This window comes from Arachis duranensis, chromosome 1, assembly GCF_000817695.3.
Source record: "Arachis duranensis cultivar V14167 chromosome 1, aradu.V14167.gnm2.J7QH, whole genome shotgun sequence".
NCBI classification, from domain to species: domain Eukaryota; kingdom Viridiplantae; phylum Streptophyta; class Magnoliopsida; order Fabales; family Fabaceae; genus Arachis; species Arachis duranensis.
This window is the reverse complement of record NC_029772.3, coordinates 5585375-5599400: the sequence shown is the minus strand read 5'-3', so window position 1 is coordinate 5599400 and position 14026 is coordinate 5585375. Positions and strand designations below refer to the sequence as shown.

The window sequence follows — 14026 nt, the reverse complement described above, 5'->3', positions numbered from 1 at the left end:
ATCATATTTAACATTTAACTTGGTTTTAAAATCGTCCTTACCTTAGATACCAAAATCGTACGAAAATAATAGCGAAAAGCTGAGACAGAGGTGGATCGTGGACAACTTCTTCTTTTTCCCTTTCTTCTTCGCAGGAGCAAAAACATTATCTTTCTCTTATTTTTTCTTTTTTTTATAATTTTTTGTTATGGGTAATTTAGTCCAAAATTTTAATATTTAAGTAAAAAGACAATTTTAAAAACGATTTTAAGCCTTAAAAAAAATTTATATGTAAAAAAGATTGAGAACAAAAAATATTTTCGGTCAATATCTTAGAGACAAAAGTCACACTTAACCCTGAAAGGTTATAATTTAATTCTTGTTATTTTAAAAGAAAAAAATTAATATAAAACAAATACACACAAAAAAAATTATACAAAATTCATACAAATAAAAAAAATTTACATAAAAGAATATATTAAAAATATAATTATTTATATTTTTTAAAGTTTTTTTTGTTTTTCACATTATCTTCCAGTACCGCAAATTAAAGACTATTTCATCGTAGATTGAAATTCTATTTAAAAATTTGTCATCAGTTAATAAGTTACTGACTTACTGCATGCATAAGATGAGATTCGAATTTTTGATACTTGGATATGTTCATAAGTAATTTTTTTTAACTTTTAACTTAGAAAAAAGTATAATATTAATATTGGACACAATTTTCAAAACTAAATTGTAACTTTAAAAAAAATTATTTAAGTATTTATGAAAAGGTTAAAAAAATAACTTCTCTTATAATAAAAGTTTTTTATAATTCTTCTTTTAAAATAATTAATTAAATTATTTATTTAAAATGGCCTTAAACTTAATTAGTTGAAACTTTTAAAACAAAGAGTATCGTGACAAAGCTTGACTAACATTACTAATTGTTTTTAGTTTCAAATTATAAATATATTTACACAAGCAGAAAATAAGAATTACAGACAATAAATATGTGTTATATATTAGGGAACGAGATAGTAAACAGAGACCGTTCAGTTAATATTTAAAAAAAAAAAACGCTTTTGTTTGTTTATACAAAAATGTTTGACAGCCAAATATTTTTTAAAATAAATCCAACTAAGATATATAAATAAATCCAATCTTTTTACATTTTTTTTGTATGTGACTTTCATCTGCGTAGTTTTTAATTTTTTGTTTTCATCGCATTATACATTTACTTATACACGCTTTCTCTTTCAAAAAAGAACAATAACATGAATAGAAAGGGAAAAAAAACAATAATACAACAATTTACCAACCTTTTATTATAGACAAAATATTTATTATCAATTTAGATATTCAACACAATAAAAGATAGATATGTAAACTAAAAAAAAGAATATATATGTATTTTGCCATAAATATTATATTACGGTCAAAAAGTTTTAATATTATTTTATTTTTGATAACTTTTAATTGATTAAAAAATTGTGTCACAATTAATTTTTTTTGTTAGATTAAAAAATTTTAGTGCTATTTTTGTTTTTAATAATTTATAATTAGTTAAAAATAATTTATATGTTACAAATTAAAAATTTTCTGTGCCACAATTAAAAAATTTTGATATTATTTTTGTTTCTGATAATTTTTAATTGATTGATAAATTTCTTATACTACGGTTAAAATATTTTTCTGTCACATAAAAAATTTCGGTACCATTTTTCTGTTTTATATTTTTTTCAAGCTCCCGCTCCTATTTTTTTCTTCTTCTGTTTTATCATTTCATAATTCTTTTTTTCATATCTTAAAAAGAATAAAAATAAAAAAATAAAAAAATAAAAAAATGTTGCAATAACACCAGAAGAAATAGAAAAAGACAAAATAAAAAATAGCATCACCAACAACAATAAAAGAAAAAAAGAGAAGAAACACGTGAAAAAGAAAAAGAAAAACACGAATAAAAAATACTTGATTCATGCTCACATTGTATAAGTATTTTTTATTTAGTTTAAACTAATTTAATTAAATTTGATTACTAAAAATACTTATACAGTTATACATGTAACGTTAACGTTATTTATATATGCTAATTAAAGTGTTAATTAAATTTTTTATCTAATTATCAATATATAGAATAGTAAATATTTTTGTAGTATTATTTCTTTTAATCAATAACGGTTAAACAGAAACATAATGAGAACAACGGAAACAATTTTCTTTTTGAAAAGTTAGTAGAAAATATTAAGATTTGAAATGAAAACACAAAAGCTGAAAACCAAATTCCATGAATATTTTTTATAAATAGTAGATAAGTTAGATTCAGATATTATAGTCTTGTTCTGATTTAGTTATATTGTTTTTTTTAATCAGTTTAAATTTTTAGAAAAAGTAAAACTTTTTTTATTACAATAATATTAAAATTTTATGTCCAAAAAATCTAAAATTAAATCCTTAGTGAACTTTTAAAAGAGAAAAAAAATAATATATGACAAATAAAATAAAAAAATATCTATACAAAATCAAACTATAAAAATATAACTATTTCATATTATCTCATCTTTTCGACTTAAATTTTTATTAGAAGATATATAAGTCAAGTTTACTGATGAGACATTATCGTACTTGCTAGGCTATGATCTACTAACAAAAAAAAAAATGTAAGATCTCTGTTATCTTCTTTTCAATAAAAATAGTATTCATAAAATAATTAAAAAGTACTTTTTTAATGCTCATTTTTAACACTAACCTTTAAATTTATTCGAAAGAATTAGAGTAACAAAATAAAAATAGTATTCATAAAATAATTAAAAAGTACTTTTTTTAATGCTCATCTTTAACAGTGACCTTTAAATTTATTAAAAAGAATTAGAGTAACAAAGGGCTATTAAAATAACTACCTAAACCTCAAACACAATTCATAGTTGTATTCAAATTTCATCAATACTACTATGATTGAACTAACTTTATATTTATAATCCAGATATGAGTAAAGTACAAAAATATAGTAGTGCTGATTTTTGTGTTTATAACTTTTTTTTAGTATATATATTATTGTTGTGAAATAATTATATTTGATATATATTAAAATCAGTCATTAGAAACTATAAAAAGTAGACTGGTCTTGATTTTTAGTTGTTAATGACAATATCAAAAATGATTTTAGATTAATTTGTATTTATTTGACTAGTGACTTTATATACTCTATATATATACTCTAATTGCTCCATTTTAATGTGTTAAAATTTTTAGTTCAAACAAAATAAAATCAATCATTAGTATAAAATACATGTTAAAATATAAAATATAAATTAAAAATAAATTAAACTATATATTTATACATAAATATATAATAATTAATTTAATATGTCCTTTAATATTTATGTAGATAAATATAATATAATATAATATAATATAATATAAGAATTTTGCTAATTTCTATCTTAAGAACACAAAAAATATCAAGAAATTCACTAAAAGATATGATTATTAAAAATATAACTCATTAGCAGGAGTGCGTTGATTATTGTCACTAGGGATGGAAATAGCCGAACTTAGTTGAGCTAGACCAAGCTCAAGTTCGGCTCACGAAAATTAGCTTGACTCACAATTCGACTCATTAACAATCGAACCTATTTTGTAAGCTCAAACTCGACTCAACAAAAGCTCACGAGTTGGCTCAAATAATAGGTACATAATCTATAATTCTATATCAATAAATGATAACTTATATATATTAAAAAATATATATATATATATATAATCGAGCCAGCTCACGAGCTAATGAGCTAAGTTTATCCAAACTCAAGCTCGGCTCATTTAATTTATGAGCTCAATTTCAAGTTCAAACTCGATTTACCAGTTCACGCAATTTATCAAACTATTAACGAGTCGAGTTTAAGCTGGCTCATGAATTGACTTGACTCACTTCCAACTCTAATTGTCATTAACTTTTAAATTTATTTTTAAAATATTAATTATGTTCATTTATTATTGCTGGATTTAGGATTGAAAAAATTCGACAATAATAATTGATGTAAAAAATAAAAGTGGCTATAATATTACTGTCGAATTTTTTTCTAACGATAAATATATTTATCCATATTCGTCTCCCTAAAAAAAGGTTACTATTGAATTTTTCTAACGGTAATTAGAAAATTTAGTGTATGTTTTCATCCAATAAAAAATTTGAAAAATTATCATCAAATTTTTATAGCGATTTTGACGATAATTCTAAAAGTCATCACAAATATTTTTTATTATTATGATGACTTTTTTTACATTGTCACTACAATAAATACATTTAAAATTTTAAAAAATTTTATTATTATTATACTCGTAAAATGTGTTTTTAAGATACAAATTAGTTAGATTCACTTAAATTCTATTGAACTATCCATAGCACAAGTCACCAAAAGTTAGTTAGATCCATAATATAATATAATATAATATAATATAATATAATGATGAAAAGAATTAAAAAAATACATATAATCAAGGATAATTTAAAAATTTCAAAATAAAAAGCATTAATAATTAAAATTCCAATTGTCTTTAGAAGTGTAGAAATAGTAGCCCTATGCACTTTTATAGTGTTATATATGTGTGTGTGAATCCCATGTGGAATTTGGAAAATTCATTCAACAACCATCTTAGCTTTATACGCATCTCATATGCTAAAAACCCTCCCCATTCACCACCACATAACCCTTATTCTCTAACATTTTCTCCCACACACTAACTTGAAGGAGAGAAAGAGAGAATTGGAAGAACCAAACATGGTTGCTTTGGAACAAGTAGAACATCATCATCATCATGAAAAAACACATGTTCATGTTGTTAATAATGACAACGGTTCTTGTGATGATGATTTTGATCCAAGTGCACCTCCACCCTTCAAGATTGCAGAGATAAGAAGAGCAATTCCAAAGCATTGTTGGAAGAAGGACACGTGGCGGTCATTAAGATATGTCCTTAGAGATGTTCTTATAGTCACTGCATTTATGGCTCTTGCAATTGGGTTCAGTAGCTGGTTCTTCTGGCCATTCTATTGGCTTGCTCAGGGTACAATGTTCTGGGCTCTTTTTGTTCTTGGACATGATTGGTGAGTCACAATTATTCTCTTTTTTCTTCAAAATATTTCTAATTTTAAATAAATTAATAATTAATTTTTTTTCATAAAATCACTTATTTAAAAAATATTTTAAGTTATGAGAGAAAGAATATTGGTGNNNNATGTACATTGTACATTTTTTTTATTTTTTTTTCTTATAATTTATAATTTTAAATAATATAATGTATTAAAAATTTAATATTTTTAATTACTTGTATTAAAAGTTTAATATGATAAGAGGAAGAATATTGATATAATATTTTGAGTAGTATTTGTTTTTGGACATGATTGATAAAATGCTAAGAAATCTTAGTTACTATTTCTGTGTCAAAATAGTATATTAAATATTAAATAATAATAATATGTTTAGACAATATTATTTTAATCGAATTTATTGTTATTTTTAAATAGAAATTATTTTCAGTAACTAACTATATGCACATTTTGCCTAATACCTTTTTTTTTCTGCATTGGACAGTGGCCATGGAAGCTTTTCAGAGAGTCCTAAGCTGAATAGCATTGTGGGCCATATCTTACACTCATTCATCCTTGTACCATACCATGGATGGTTGGTTCTTATTATTGCAGCTTTTATTCTTCATTATTGTCCTTAAAAGCACTTTCTTTTTTCTTCTTTTAAATTTACCAAATGTTTATCTCAATTATGTTTTTTTCTTTCCTTTTTTTTTTTCAGGAGAATTAGCCATAGAACTCACCATCAAAACCATGGACATGTTGAGCATGATGAATCATGGGTTCCTGTATGTGGTTGTTCTAACATTATTGTCCTTAATTTAATTAGTACATAAATGTAAATTAAAATATTTTTCAAGTGTTTTAAAAATACTGATACTTTAATATCTAAGTACTTAATTTTTTAAAGATTGTGCTTTTTTTTAACCTTATAATTTTTGTGTTTTTTTCTCAGCTGACAGAGAAGATTTACAAGAATCTAGATAACACAACAAGAATCCTAAGATTCACATTGCCTTTTCCAATCTTTGCATACCCCTTTTATTTGGTGAGATATTCTTTTTTCTTTTCAAAAAGATATCACTCAATTGAGCCTATAGAATCTAATTCTGTCACACTTTATTTATTAATATTTGATTTTTAATTTTTTTTAGTGGAAAAGAAGCCCTGGAAAAGAAGGGTCTCACTTTAATCCCTACAGCAAATTGTTCTCCCCTGATGAGAGAAAAGATGTATTAACATCAACTCTTTGTTGGATTGCCATGTTCTCTTTGCTTATTTATTTGTCCTTCACAATGGGTCCAATTTTGATTCTCAAGCTCTATGGAGTCCCTTATTCGGTAATTAATCTTTTATTATTGGTTAACACTTAAGACATGTGTTTAATACTTAATAGTTATTTACAATCTCTTTTTTTTTTTTTAATTTAGATCTTCGTAATGTGGTTGGACTTCGTCACATATTTGCATCACCATGGTTACAAGCAGAAATTACCATGGTACCGCGGCAAGGTATAGTAAAATTTTAAATATATATTATTTTTTAAAAACATCAAAAATTAAAAAAATTAATCTTTTTATTTAAAAATTAGGTGAATAATTAAGACTTATCTGGATGAATTTCTAAATATTTAGTTTTGGTTATGAAATTTGACAGGAATGGGATTACCTAAGGGGTGGTCTTACAACTGTGGATCGAGACTATGGTTGGGTTAATAAAATTCACCATGACATTGGCACCCATGTCATCCATCATCTTTTCCCTCAAATTCCCCATTACCATTTAGTTGAAGCGGTACTACTTTTCTCATTAATTTCATTTCTGAGTAAAGGTTCTTTTTGTTCACTATTTGTCCCAAATACAAAGCGTAATTTTATAATTTAAAAAATTCTAATTAATTTCCAACCATCTAATAATTAATCTAAATGATTATTATAAACAGTGATCTGCTGATATGTTAGAGGCCACTCAAATCAATAATAAATGTTGTTTAAACTCCGTACTTATTAAATAGTTGATGACTGGCTAAAGATTTTAGAATTGTGAGATAGTGGTTTATCTTTTGGATAAGAGTAAAGTATTTTTTGTCTTTAAAATTTATCAAAAGTTTAAAAGATATTCTTAAAATTTATTTTGTTTTAATTTTATTTCAAAAAATTTTTATTTGTATTAAATATATTCTTAACAATTAAATTTTTTAAAAAATTAGGATTAATTTAATAATAATGTTTAATATATGATAATTATCTCTAGTTTACTTATATTGATAGTTGTTTTTGTAAAATTGTTATTGAATTAGTTTTAAATTTTTTGAAAAATTAACCGTCAAAAATATATTTAATATAAATAAAAAACAAATTTTAAAAAAAAAATATACTTTATCCTTCAAACATATATGACGAGAGAAACTGAAAAGGACATGTTCTCTTAATTTCATTGAAACATGTTATTACAAATAAAGAAGAAGCTGAAAGGTCATAATTAATTGATTAATAAAACGTATGAATGAGTTTGTGTTTTTGTGAGTTTCAGACAGAATCAGCAAAGGGAGTTCTTGGAGAATATTATAGGGAGCCAGAGAAATCAGGTCCAATCCCATGGCATCTAATAAAGTATTTGCTACACAGTGTAAAGCATGACCACTTCGTCAGTGACTTTGGGGACATTGTGTTCTACCAAACAGACCCTCAACTCTACCATAACCAACATTCTTCGGACAAGTCTAAATGATCATGTTTCATTGTTTCTTCTCTCTTTTTCTTTTTCTTTTTCTAATTGACGCATTCCACTATAAACAAATCTATTTGTAACTTTAAGACTATTATTATCTCATAAATGCTCCTTATTAGCTTGTTTTAAATCATTTTTATTTGTGTCACACATGTTAAGAACTAGTTTATTTTAAAGTAATATTTACCGATATATTTATCTTAGTCTTTAAAATTGTGTGCGAAACTGCGAATTACATTTTGTTGTCTAGAATTAACATATTTCTGAGTTTATTTTAAAATCTCAGAAAGGGGCTCCAAAAAGTCCTAAAGTGATAGGGACTACACCAAAATAAATAATTAGGATTATCTTTTGCAAACTTTTAAATCATTCATGTATTAGTATTTAGAGAATTAAAGTAAAATATGTAAAATGCTTATTTCGAAATAGACATTTAATTTGCTCATATCACTATGAAACTCGAATAGTTAAGTTGTTTGAATTGCTTAAACATTATATCAAAGTTTCGATTCTTACAGGTAAAGTATATATATGTAAAAGATTTCATATCCAACTTTCTATAATCAAAAGGTAAACTCTAATGAAATTAGGTGTTGAATATGAAGTTAATATTCAATTTGACCCTGAAATTTAAAGTCAAATTTAAATTGATCCTTAAAATTATAATTGACTCAATTCAGTTCTCAAAATTTATAATGATAACTTACATTAGCTCCTGAGCTGATTTTTGTAAATGATGTATGGATTTTACACGTTAACTTGTTAAGATTTGGACTTCTCACTTAGATTCCATATAACTAAGACCTACTAGATTTCTTAGAAATTTGATTGGCTTCACAACATCCTTGTGAAGACTATAATAACTAGTTTAATTTAAAAATTTTGCGACTTTGGAGCAACAATCAAGATTTTGTAACTCTGATAAATCTTGATCACATAGAATTTGAGTGAGAAATTCAAATTACGATAAGTTAATGTACCAAATCAATACGTCGTTACAGAAATTAGCTCAACAGGTTTAATGTGAATTACGATTATAAATTTCGAAATCCAATTTGAATTCATTAAAATTTTAAGGATCAAATTGAATCCAACTTCAAATTTCAAGAATCAAATTAAGTATTAACTCGTTAAATTAGTTATTCGCTTTTAACTGACAAATAACTAAAAGTTAATGTCTGATCAATAAAAGTTAAAATAATAATAACAAAAAATTATTCATCTAAAAGTATATTATAGTTAAAGATGACAATAGATATATATGGAATGAAAATTTTGTCTGTGTCTTTATCATCGTTTATAAAAATATCTTCCGTTCTCGTTTTATTTTTGTCTTTGAGTGGTCAGTTCATCTGTCTGCTTAAGTAAGTGTCGGGAGTTCGAATTTCGCTTTGTACATGCAGTAATTCATTAACCAGCGATAAACCCTTAAATGAAGCTCTGATCTGTGATGGATTAGTCTTTGGTCTGTCGGATTTAGAAATACTGTGAATAACCAAATTAAATTATGATCTAATAATTATTAACTATTAATTTTACATGAATATAATTGTGTACAAATTTCTTTATAAATCAATTGCTATCAAATTCATCTGAACTTTCCTTTACAAAATAACTTTGACAAATGGGTTTTACTCAAATTTTCAAAGGGACAATGGATATGGTTGATGTTATTATTACATATCATATGAAAGTATTACTAGAATTGGTTATATTAAGAGATAACACTGAATTGAACAGTTGATATATCTGTATTGCCTTCTTCAATAATTGTGTACATCCTTCTTTATTACAAAAAAATGTCTAAAGGAATAAATGCATTAATAAGTTGTTCAGTAATAATAACAATAATAAATACAAATAATTAAGGCAATACCTCATCGAGCACCGTCACTGTCAACCATATATAATGTTTGCAAATTGGGCGTAGAATAAGTAATATCTCTTAAAAGGTTAAATCTTGATAGAGAAAAAAAAAACAAATACTTAAAAAAAAGCCTTTAGTAATAATAATGTCAAAAAGTTATCATATTAAGAATATTTCTTATATTTCTTGTTACAAACTTTGTTAACACTTAGAAAAGAAACAAGTGAAGTTATTCAACGTTAAAGTAAGTTTTGTTATGTTTTTAGAAAAAAAATTCGAACCACCTTCAACAAAAAAGTATTTGTATTCAAAATCAACATTAATGGATACGAAGGCAAACCAATTTTGTCTTCAATTAGGGGTTTTAATTTTTTTTTTTCAATTTTTAACTTCTTTTAGTTAATTATAGTTTTCAACTTTGATTTTTTTTAAAAAAAATACAAAATAAGTACTTATAATTTTTAACTTTAATTTTTAAAATATTACAAAATAATTAAGTACCTAAACATAGTGTCTAAAGCTAATGAGAAAATAAAAACTTCCCTTTCTTATCAAGAATGTGGTGATGATTCTTCTTCTTCTTTTCTATTATTATTATTAACTTCAAATACTTAGGCTTCATCATCTAATTTCTTTTTATAAGAGTAGAATAAAAGCTATATTTGAGACACCAATGCAATTTGACCATTATACTAATTTCCTTATTGGTAAAAGAAAAAATTAGGATACCAAATGAATTAAAAACTTTCAACTTTAAAAGAAAATGGTATAAAAAAAAGATTAAAATTGATAAACAATAATTGTGGAATATAAAAAATTAATAATAATAAAAAATAAAGGAACAATTTCAATGAAACAAGGATTACAGTTTAGAGCCGCTCTGTCTTGTAATAAAAACCTTGGAGTAGCGCAATATTCTGTCAAACTTCCTCCCTAACGAGAATTTTTTTTAATATATATATTAATATTGAAATGGCACCTTAATTCTAAAAAGAAGAAACAACAAAAAATTAAGGACGTGTTTGGGGGTAAGATAACTCTTCTGGAAGATTTTTTTCCTAAATTTGAAATAGGTGATCTCAGAACAGAAGAGTGTACTCGGGCCTTGATGGGCCCATTTAAGCCCATAAAGCGATTAGTTACATTAAAATCTATCTGGTTATGTTACGCTCGTCCAAAAGAAGAATAGCATAGATGGTTAGGATGATCCAAAAATGTAACAACAGCTGGTTAGGCCACAGATAAAATATTGCATTTACCCACTGGAGAAAGAACATTTTGGTCTTAGACAACCCAAAAATAAAACACACCCATTGGGTGTATGAAAAAAAAAAAAAAGAACGGAAAGCAATTGTATTCTCCCAAGTCCCAAGTCCCAAGTCCAACCAACACATTCAACATTAACTGAAAAGAAAAACATATGAAATACGTAAACAGATAGTTAATGCACTAACAACAACAATAATAATAACGAAATGGATCCCGCTAGGAAGATAATAGATTATTTGTACAATGTGTACAATAGGCTATTGAATTACAAAATGAATATCTCTCATATTATCTAGAATAACCATCCGAATACTAGGGATAATAAACATCTTCCAAAAAGTTTAAACTGATTTTAAGGTTTACTAAAGATCGAACTTTTGACATTTTAAAGATCGAACTTTTGACATTTCAGATCTAGCGCTCTAATACCATGTCATGATACCACTCATCTCAAAAGCTTCAGCTAATAGAAAAAAGCAACACTAATAATTATATCTCTAATACTCTATAAACCTCTATTGTACACATTATATAAATATTCCATTGGCTCCTCATACTTTCCCTAACGAAATACATATATTTTAAGAATGAATCCTCAATTTATTTTTTCAATTGAGGTATAAAATATGATTTTAAACTATTTAATATTTGTTTCATATTTTGTTTTAGTTCTACTATAAAATTGTTGGTCAGAAATAAATAATTTTGAATAAGAAAGTTACTCGAAGAGATTGATATGGAAGAGATCTTTGTTTATGGTCATCAACTAAGAGTGTGATTAGCTTAATAAGTCAAGGAGCTATATGAAGAAGTGAATCAAAGATCTTGAGATTCAAAAGTTGTTTTTCAACCGTTACAAGATCAAGCAAAATAGTGGGAACAGTTACTCACGTTTTTTACACACGTAGAAGTTACACCTCAAATCAATTAGGAGGGATCGAAGATACAAGATTTGGAACTTTACTTCAAAAATTACTCACGCACACTCACATTCTATAAATTTGCTGAGTCTGCTTTGAGTTAATTTTCTGTAGGATTTCTTCCACATGTCTTTATCTTCCATTTATCTTTCTATAAACTTTATTTTTCATACAAATTTATCTTTCAAGCAATATTTACTTTACTTACTCAGTTTTATGTTTCGAAACCCTTTAATTTCCATATCAAAAGTCATTTGATTCGATGGCATTTTACTGTTTTGTTTAAATTCAATGCAAACCATTTTAATTCCAGTCAATTTTATTTTCAAAGCCTTTATTTATGTCTTTTAGATATTTTCTTTAAATCTCGTCTAATTCGAGGATCTTTGATACACTGTTAGAAAATTAGTACCCGCAAAAAAGAGTTGGTTTCGCTCCCAAACCATTAAAATCGAACCACCATTAATTTGCTAAAAATTGACTAAACAAAAATATATAATGAAAAAATACATTTTACTTCCTTGTATATTTTTTGTCCAATATTGTTGAGTTGCATCTTTAATTTAACCTATTTATATGTGAGATACTGCGTTATGCACTATAGAAAATTCATATGTAAACTTTTTTACTATATTGAAAAATGATGTGATAGCTTTGCACTTATAAAAAAATTTCTAAAAATTATTTTGATTTGCCATTAGATTTATTTCTTTTGTTTTTAAACACTATTAGATAAGATATATTGTTATAATACCGATATAATATAAATTTAACATTCTATTTAATAAGCAATAAAATAAATGATGAGTAAACAGAAACATATTAATACGGATGACATAATTCAATTACCACATCATTTTTTTAGAAAAAAAAAAAAACACAAGAAAGGAATTTGTGATGCCATTGGCACTGACATAAGCAGTTATAAGGATCTGACTCCAACAAACATATTCTGCAATGTCTCACATTCAACACAAACCGACAAATGACACTCAAATCAGTTCCTGCATTGGCCTTAGACTATTCAGCTCCGAATCTTCATCTTCCATGCATATCCCTCAATTCCTGACACATTTTCAATAATTCAACATATAAGTATATCTTTAGACTCATTTTAATTGAAAAACAAATCTATAAAACTAATCGGATTAATTAAAAATATCTCATGTATACAACATTTGTGTAACTAAAATTTAGGCTTCTTAAGACTTCTATATATAAATAGTAATATATATTGCATGATTAGACTCTTCAATTTTGGGCCAACGTGAGAATTGGCCCCGTCCCCGATTTGTACCATAATTAACTCAGATATTTCGATTCTCCCAGACCTAAAAAAATATACTTATAATTAATGTTGTATTATTTTGTTTTGAAAAATAATATTTTATTTAATTTAATTTAAAAAATATTCCATTAAGTCACTCTCATGTTTTGCACCATATCCAATGAAAACTTGGACAGTCAATTTTATTTTCATTTTTTTCCTCTTAACAGGGTAATTTAGAATAGGTTAGGGTGGTGTTTGTGGAATAATTGTGATGGTGATTTGGGTGGCTGGGGCATTTTTTGTTTGGTTGTGGTCTATATGGATAATTATTGTGGCAATGGAATCAAAGCCACACAAAATGAAATAAAATATGAATGGAATGGAGAAATGTCTATTATTTTTTTTTTAATTTCTTATAATATCTCTTAACTTAATATGTTACGGATTAACCTGTTGTAAATTAGAATTTTATTTAAAATTTAATTATTAGTCTATAAATTATTATATATACAAAATAAAATTTAAATTTTTAATATTTATTTAAACGAAACAGTAACTCAACCAACCTATAGTGATTACCTTTAAAAAAAATTCAAATAAGGAACTGATCTGAATGAGCATTTGGGGCTTAACTTGCGTGGTTGTAGACTTGTTTTCCTTTTCTAACCTATGATGAAGTTAAGAGTAGCACACTAGCACTACAAATACTTGCAAAGGAAGATCCTTAACGCGCCCCGAGAGCGTGCTCCTGTTTGCACAAAACAAGGAAGCAAAAGGACAAAACTTACCACAAAAAATGACTTTACAAGGCGCGTGGAGACAAACCACTGAACTTCAACTCTGAAAACTGATACTACTACTACTACTACTACTATTACATGTCCATGTTCAAAAAGAAAAAGACCCCATCAAATCAAACT

At 25.6% G+C, this 14026-nt stretch overlaps 1 protein-coding gene across 1 annotated transcript; it reads left to right on the top strand.

Moving 5' to 3' along the window:
* Nucleotides 1–4585: 4585 nt before the first annotated feature.
* On the top strand, nucleotides 4586–7913 carry LOC107491190 (omega-3 fatty acid desaturase, endoplasmic reticulum). Its single transcript, XM_016112020.3, has 8 exons — nucleotides 4586–5068; nucleotides 5556–5645; nucleotides 5772–5838; nucleotides 6006–6098; nucleotides 6205–6390; nucleotides 6481–6561; nucleotides 6707–6844; nucleotides 7583–7913. The coding sequence occupies exons 1-8, from the start codon at nucleotides 4743–4745 to the stop codon at nucleotides 7778–7780; spliced, it is 1179 nt and encodes a 392-aa protein (XP_015967506.1). The 5' UTR covers nucleotides 4586–4742; the 3' UTR covers nucleotides 7781–7913.
* Nucleotides 7914–14026: the final 6113 nt, after the last annotated feature.